We start from the raw sequence: 7838 nt of genomic DNA on the forward strand, positions 1-7838 counted from the left end.
TAGTTTTTGAATTCTAGAAAGAGAAACTCTCACTTCTCTCTAGGGTTTAGTGTTCTTTGTTCATTTTTACTTGAATCATTGGATTAGATCCTTTTAATTTCAGTCTTTGTTGCTTTAATTGTAGTTTTCATTCTCTAATTTTACTTAACACTCATGCAACTTTAGTTCTTTTGAGTTTTGAATTTGGATCTTGTTGGAATTGAGTTCTATTAATGCATTGAAGTTTTTCATGTTTCATTTATGCTATTTGAATTGTTATTGTTGATTGTTGTTAGTGGGTAGCTTTAATTTGGATTGTTTTCTTATTTTCATGATGCTTTTTATTCTTACTCACCAAGTGTTTGAGAGAATGTCACTTATGACTATGGAGTAGATTTCTACTCTTAGTTTTGGGGTTGAGTATTGGAAACTCTTGAATTGTCAAATCCTAATGTGGATTGGTAATTGGAAGGTGCTAGTTAGCTTGAACTTCACTAAAGCTAGTCTTTCACTAGGAGTTGACTAGAACTTGTGAACTCAAGTTAATTGTATTCACTTGACTTTCCTTCATTTGTTAGAGGATAACTAAGTGAAAGCAATAGACAATTTCCATGACAATTTGTAATGATAATGAGGACAGGAACTCCAATTCTCACCCCTAGTCAAGGCCTTTATATTGATTAATTGTCACTCATCTTTACTAGTTTTGGTTTCCTAGTTTTCTCATTTTAATTTCATATCTCTTATTCATATATGCTTTTAGTTGTAGTTATCTTGATGCATGCTTGTTAGTTATACAATGCTTGATTGATATTTCTAGTTATCTCAATTTAGTTGTTAGTTGTTCATTGCCTTTAATTCTTGGTCACTTTACTTTTCCCGCACTCAACTCAAAATCCCCAAAAAATTTCTAACCAATGATGTGCATCATGTTGCAAGTCCTAGGGAAAACGACCTGGGATTCTACTCCCGGTTATTGATTTGATTGTTGTGACATTCTTCTAAAATTTGACTTGGGATATCTCGTTGGTTGGGACTATACTTTGCGACATTGAATTGGAAATTCTTTTGTAATTTCTTAACCGACATTTATTCTACGTCAAGTTTTTGGCGCTGTTGCCGAGGACTTGCAATGGTGTTATATTGTTGGCTAGTGTGAATATGTTCATATGTGAATAGATACTCTTTTCTTGATTGTTTGCTAGTCTAGTTTTTAGTTTGGATTTATATTTAGTATTAAGTAATAGTTACTTTACTCTAGTATATCTTATTGTCACGAGCTCTATGTTTCTTCTATTGAATGACGTGTTCATTGCCAGATTCGAGCTTAACCCATTTGATTCCGAAATTGAAAAAACTTTATTATATCTTAGGCAAGCTTGGCTTCGGTTAGCCTTTGAGGGTGGTGAAGCGGCTTCCGCCAAATCACCTACCTTATCCGAAGCGTCATTTGAAAGAGAAATCATTTACTCTTCTATTGGCTCTATTGACATCTCTTCTATTAACTTAAGTACCGATACCATGGCTGCCCGAAGAAGAATCACTCTTAAGGAGGCGGGTGCTCCGGACTTCACTCTCCAACCGCTTCAAGTTCGTTATCCGGACTTGAATGCTAATTTTGAGCTAAAGACCGACTTGATCAATCTACTTCCCAAGTTCCATGGTTTACCCGCTCAAGATCCTATCAGGCATCTTAGGGACTTTCAAGGTGTGCGCTCAACCACTAGGAGGGATGGTTCAGATGAAGTTGCTATTTGGGTATTTGTCTTCCCATTTTATCTTGAAGAAAGGGTGAATGAGTGGTACTATACCCAACCGGATGAGGTTATCGCCAATTGGAACTTGCTTCAGAGAGAATTCCTAGACAAATTTTTCCTACCGGAGGTGACCAATAGGTTAAGGAAAGAGATCTCATGCATCCTACAAGGTGAATCAGAAACTCTTCATGAGTATTGGGAGCGCTTTAGGAAGCTCCTTGATTCTTGTCTTCATCATAGGATAGACGACTTGGTGTTGATTAGTTACTTTTGCCAAGGCCTCAAGTATCAAGATAAAATTCTCTTGGATACTTCTAGCAATGGCTCTTTAGTGAAGTACAAAACAGTGGAAGAGGCTTGGCAACTTATTGCCAATCTAGCCGAATCTACCCAACATGCAAAACAAAGAAATAATCATCCAAAGGCCATTAATAATATTTCTTCTAATGAGTCCGCTCTCACCAAGACCTTAGGGGAGATGACCACCATTCTCAAGCAAATCCATCTTAATCAACAATAACCTCCTCCACAACAACAATACCAACCGGTAGCTCTACAAAGAGTATGTGGAATTTGTGCTTGCAACTCTCATTATACTGATGAATGTCTACAACTCCAAGAAGACAATACCTTGGCGGCCACCAATCCTTACTTCAAATGTTCAAACCAAGGCTTTTATCAACAAGGGAAAAATTACAATCAAGGGTGGCAAAACCAAGGTTGGCAAGATAATTACAATCAAGGGTGGAGAGACAAATACAATCAAGGATGGAGAGATGGTTCAAATCAAAGAGGAAACAAAAACTTTCAACCATACTGCAACCAACAAAACCAATCATTCCAACCACAAAATCAAAGCCAAAGATACCAACCTCCACACCAAAGACAAGCTCAAGTGCCTCAAATCACCTGACCACAAGTTCCTCAAATCACCTACCCTTCTTCTTCCTCCAACCAAGCTCCCATGGATGAAAGCCTCTGCATTTTTCTTCAAGAGCAAAGGGAGTTCCTAAAGAGACAAGAGGCCACTATGACCTCCTTTGCCGAAGCCATATCCCGATTAGCTCTATCTTCCAACAATAACCAACTCACCTCTCAACCTTCAAGCTCAAGTGCACTTCCCTCTCAACCACTACCTAACCCCAAGGGTGGCCTCAATACCATCACCTTGAGGTCTGGCACCACACTACAAGAGAGAAGTCATAAGGAGACCACTCTAGATAAAGACATTGTTGAGGTGGAAGATAAGGAAGAAGTACAAAAAGTTGTTGAAGAGGAAGTTGCTCAAGTAAGAGAAAGAGGTTCTAAAGAAGATATGCTGAAAGAAGCCATTCCAATCTCATTTTCAAGCTTGGCAAAGAGGACCAAAAAGCAATTGGAGTTAGATCCAAAGATGGTGGATATCTTCAAAAAGGTTGAGGTAACTGGTGCACGAAATTGTGATTTCAATGGCGCCAACAACTTGGTACGCACAATCGTAATCTTAATTCTCTGTCATAACTTCGCACAACTAACCAGTAAGTGTACTGGGTCGTCCAAGTAATAAACCTTACATGAGTAAGGGTCGATCCCACAGAGATTGTCGGCTTGAAGCAAGCTATGGTCACCTTGTAAATCTCAGTCAGGCGGATTCAAATGGTTATGGTGAATTGATGATAAAAATGTAAATAAAATATAGGATAGAGGTACTTATGTAATTCATTGGTGAGAATTTCAGATAAGCGTATGGAGATGCTTTGTTCCTTCTGATTCTCTGGTTTGCTATCGTCTTCATCCAATCCTTCATACTCCTTTCCATGGCAAGCGTTATGTAGGGCATCACCGTCGTCAATGGCTACATCCCATCCTCTCAGTGAAAATGGTCCAAAATGCGCTGTCACAACACGGCTATTCATCTGTCGGTTCTCGATCATACTGGAATAGGATTCAGTAATCCTTTTGCGTCTGTCACTACGCCCAGCACTCGCGAGTTTGAAGCTCGTCACAGCCATCCCTTCCCAGACCTTACTCGGAATACCACAGACAAGGTTTAGTCTTTTCGGATCTCAAGAATGGCCGCCAATAGTTCTAGCCTATACCACGAAGACTCTGATTTCATGGAATGGAGGGATCGGTTGTCAGGCGAGGCAACCATGCGTCATGAACCAGGAAGTGGTTGTCAGGCACACGTTCATAGGGGAGAATGATGATGAGTGTCACGGATCATCACCTTTCTCAGGTTGAAGAACAAGTGTATATCTTAGATAAGAAATAGGCTTGAATTGAATAGAAAAATAATAGTACTTTGCATTAATTCATGAGGAACAGCAGAGCTCCACACCTTAATCTATGGTGTATATAAACTCTACCGTTGAAAATACATAAGTGATGAAGGTCCAGGCATGGCCGAATGGCCAGCCTCCCTAAATGGCATATGAATTCGAAAATAGGAAAAAGAAACTCTCCAAAAGATCCAAATACAATAGTAAAAAGTTCTATTTATGCTAAACTAGTTACTAGGGTTTACAGAAATGAGTAAATGATGCAGAAATCCACTTCCGGGCCCACTTGGTGTGTGCTTGGGCTGAGCACTGAAGCTTTCACGTGTAGAGGTCTTCCTTGGAGTTGAACACCAGTTTGTAACCTGTTTTTGGCGTTTAACTCTGCTTTGCAACCTGTTTCTGGTGTTTAACTCCAGAATAGGGCAGAGAGCTGACGTTGAACACCAGTTTGCATTGTCTAAACTCGGGCAAAGTATGGACTATTATATATTGATAGAAAGCCCTGAATGTCTACTTTCCAACGCAATTAAGAGCGCACCATTTGGACTCCTGTAGCTCCAGAAAATATACTTTGAGTGCAGGGAGGTCAGAATCCAACATCATCACCAGTCCTTTGTCAGCCTCTGAATCAAATTTTTGCTCAGATCCCTCAATTTCAGCCAGAAATTACCTGAAATCACAGAAAAACACACAAACTCATAGTAAAGTCCAGAATTGTGATTTTTAATTAAAAAATAATGAAAATATACTAAAAACTAACTAAATTATACTAAAAACTATGTAAAAATAATGCCAAAAAATGTATAAATTATCCGCTCATCAGTAACCATTCTTCTTTTTTATGCTATTCGCCAAGTTCCTAAAAATGCCAAGTTTTTAAAGGATTTATGCATGAACAAGGAAAGGATTAATGAATTGGAAACTATTCCTTTGGGTAGTTTAATTTTTGCTTTAATGGGTGCTATTTCTGAAAAATGTGGGGATCCTGTACCTTGCTTAGTTTCTTGCACTATAGGTGGTGTACAATTTATGGATTGTATGTGTGATCTTGGTGCTTGTGTGAGTATTATACCTTTGTCTGTTTATGATGAATTGAACCTTCTACCCTTGAAACGGTTGGCGGAACTCTTTGTTTTGGCCGACAAAAGTATTATTTCTGTGGTTGGTATTGCTGAGGATGTCTTAGTGAGCATCAAGGGATTGACTTTTTCGATTGATTTTTGCATCCTTGAGATGCCTCCTAAGGATTTCGGGAAACCGTCATCCATCTTATTAGGGAGGCCCTTCTTGAAGACCTCTCAGTTTAAACTTGATGCATTCTCAGGCACCTACTCATTTGGGATTGACGGTAGAGCGATAAGCTTTAATTTAGATAAGGCTATAAAGCATCCACCGGAAGACCACTCTATCTTCCGGTGTGACATTGTTGATGAGGTTGTGGCCGAGGTTCACCCTGAGATCCTTGATGAGATGAATTTGAGCAAAAGGGCAAGTGTGGAAAGCTAAATGATAACGATGAAGACACTTTGCCACCTCCAATGTTGCTAGACAACAATGTACCAAGTCATGAGTTAAGTGTGGAATTGAAGCCTCTACCTCCTCACCTTAAATACGCCTTTCTTGATAACATAAAAAACTCCCGGTGATCATTGCAAGGGAGCTCATCCAACCAAGAGGGAAGATTACTTGATGTGTTGCAAAGGAATAAGAAGGCTATTGGGTGGAGTTTGGCGGATATTGTTGGTATAAGCCCCCATGTTTGTGAGCATCGCATTTTTCTAGAGGAAGGAGCTAAACCCGTTCGCCAGCCACAACGGAGGTTAAATCCCACTATCACGGAAGTTGTTAAGAAAGAGGTGACTAGACTTCTAGAGGCCGATATTATCTACCCTATCTTGGATAGCGAATGGATTAGTCCGGTGCAAGTTGTGCCCAAGAAGTCAGGTGTCACCATGGTTAAGAGTGAAAGTGGAGAACTCATGGCAACTAGAGTGCAAAACTCTTGGAGGGTATGCATTGACTATAGGCGCTTGAACTTAGCGACCTGGAAGTATCACTACCCACTTTCATTTATTGATCAAATGCTTGACCGGTCAGGTAAATCACACTATTGTTTCCTAGATGGTTATACTGGTTATTTCCAAATTCATATAGCATCGAAAGATCAAGAAAAGACTACTTTTACATGTCCCTTCGGAACGTATGCTTAAAAGAGGATGCCTTTTGGCTTATGTAATGCACCTGCGACGTTCCAAAGGTGCATGACTAGCATCTTTTCTGATTTTCTTGAGCATTGTATGTAAATTTTTATGGATGACTTTAGTGTTTATGGAGATTCATTTGATGATTGCTTGGCTAGTTTGGCTAAAGTACTAGAAAGATGTGCTAGCTCAAACCTTGTTCTTAATATTGAAAAATGCCATTTTATGGTTGATGAGAGAACTTTTGCGTGGTTTAGAAATTTGCGGATAAATCCTCGTTGCAAGTATAGTTTCTAAACCTTCAAAAGTCCTTTCATACAAACGTTTTGGTTGTCACAAGTAACAAACCCCTTTGAAATTGATAACCGAGTATTCAAACCTCGGGCCGTCTTCTCAAGGAATTGCAGGGAGGTATGTTCTTATTATTGGTTATGAGTTTGTAAATTGGGGTTTTGGAAGTAAGGTGGGAATATGTTATATGACAAGTAAAATAAAATAATAACAATAAAATCTCTTGGCAAGGTATAGAAATTGAAAGTCCTATCCTGGTTATCCTTATCAATTGTGATGAGAATTGGATTTTTCTCCCACTTTATTAACCTCTAACTATGAAGGTAAGTTAAGTGAATGAATTAATTTTTATTCCTCAGGTCCTAGTCTTTCTTTGGGAAAGACTAGAGTTATTGGAACTTGAATTAATGAAATGAAGAAATCCAATTTTCAATCCACAATGAGTTTGATAACTCAAGTGTCTCCAATGACTCAACCAAAGCCAAAAGGAAAAAATGTCTACTTGAATGAAAATAATTTGGATACACACAGAGCATTAATAAATTAAAGAGAGCAATCATAAGTCTGAAATACCTCAAATAACATTAATTAAGAAAATTATATGTAACACAGAAGAGTTCATAAATTAAATAAAAAAAAATAACAATAAAGAACCTGGGATTGAGAGCTACTCCTAAAACTAAGAGAAATCCTAAATCCTAATCCTAAGAGAGAGGAGAGAACCTCTCTCTCTAAAAACTACATCTACTCCTAAAATTGTAAAAATGAGAGCCTTCCTATGAATGGATGCAATCCCCCACTTTATAGCCTCTAATTTGTGTTTTCTGGGCCGCAAACTGGGTCAAAAACAGTCCAGAATTCGCTGGTTTCGAATTTTGCCACGCTGAATTTCCGTCACTGCGACGCGGCCGCATGGATCACGCGGTCGCGTCGCCTAGCGTTAGGGGAACAATAACATATTATATATCAAATCGAAGCCCCGGACGTTAGCTTTCCAACGCAACTGGAACCGCGTCGTTTGGATCTCTGTAGCTAAAGTTATAGCCGTTTGAGTGCGAAGAGGTCAGGCTGGACAGCTTAGCAACTTCTTCATCTTCTTGTATTCCTTCCACTTTTGCATGCTTCCTTTCCATCCTCCAAGTCATTCATGCCCTATAATATCTGAAATCACTTAACACACATATCAAGGCATATAATGATAATAAGAGAGGATTAATAACAAGCAAATATAAGATCAAAGAAGCATGTTTTCAATCAAAGCACATAATTAGGAAGGCAAATGCAAAACCATGCAAATAGTATGAATAAGTGGGTAAAGAGTAGATAAAAACCACTCAATTGAGCACAAG

The 7838-nt window shown here is 38.8% G+C and overlaps 1 protein-coding gene across 1 annotated transcript; it reads left to right on the forward strand.

The window, feature by feature from the left end:
* On the forward strand, nucleotides 2767-5503 carry LOC107633003. Its single transcript, XM_016336636.1, has 2 exons — nucleotides 2767-3156; nucleotides 4898-5503. The coding sequence occupies exons 1-2, from the start codon at nucleotides 2767-2769 to the stop codon at nucleotides 5501-5503; spliced, it is 996 nt and encodes a 331-aa protein (XP_016192122.1).

The sequence above is a fragment of the Arachis ipaensis genome, chromosome B03 (assembly GCF_000816755.2).
Source record: "Arachis ipaensis cultivar K30076 chromosome B03, Araip1.1, whole genome shotgun sequence".
NCBI classification, from domain to species: Eukaryota; Viridiplantae; Streptophyta; class Magnoliopsida; order Fabales; family Fabaceae; genus Arachis; species Arachis ipaensis.

Bases quoted from the DNA above. Each gene is read 5' to 3' on its own strand.
- LOC107633003 (XM_016336636.1), top strand. From the start codon at position 2,767: ATGACCTCCTTTGCCGAAGCCATATCCCGATTAGCTCTATCTTCCAAC. The intron at 3,157-4,897 runs GTAACTGGTGCA...TGCATGAACAAG, and splicing joins ATATCTTCAAAAAGGTTGAG to GAAAGGATTAATGAATTGGA.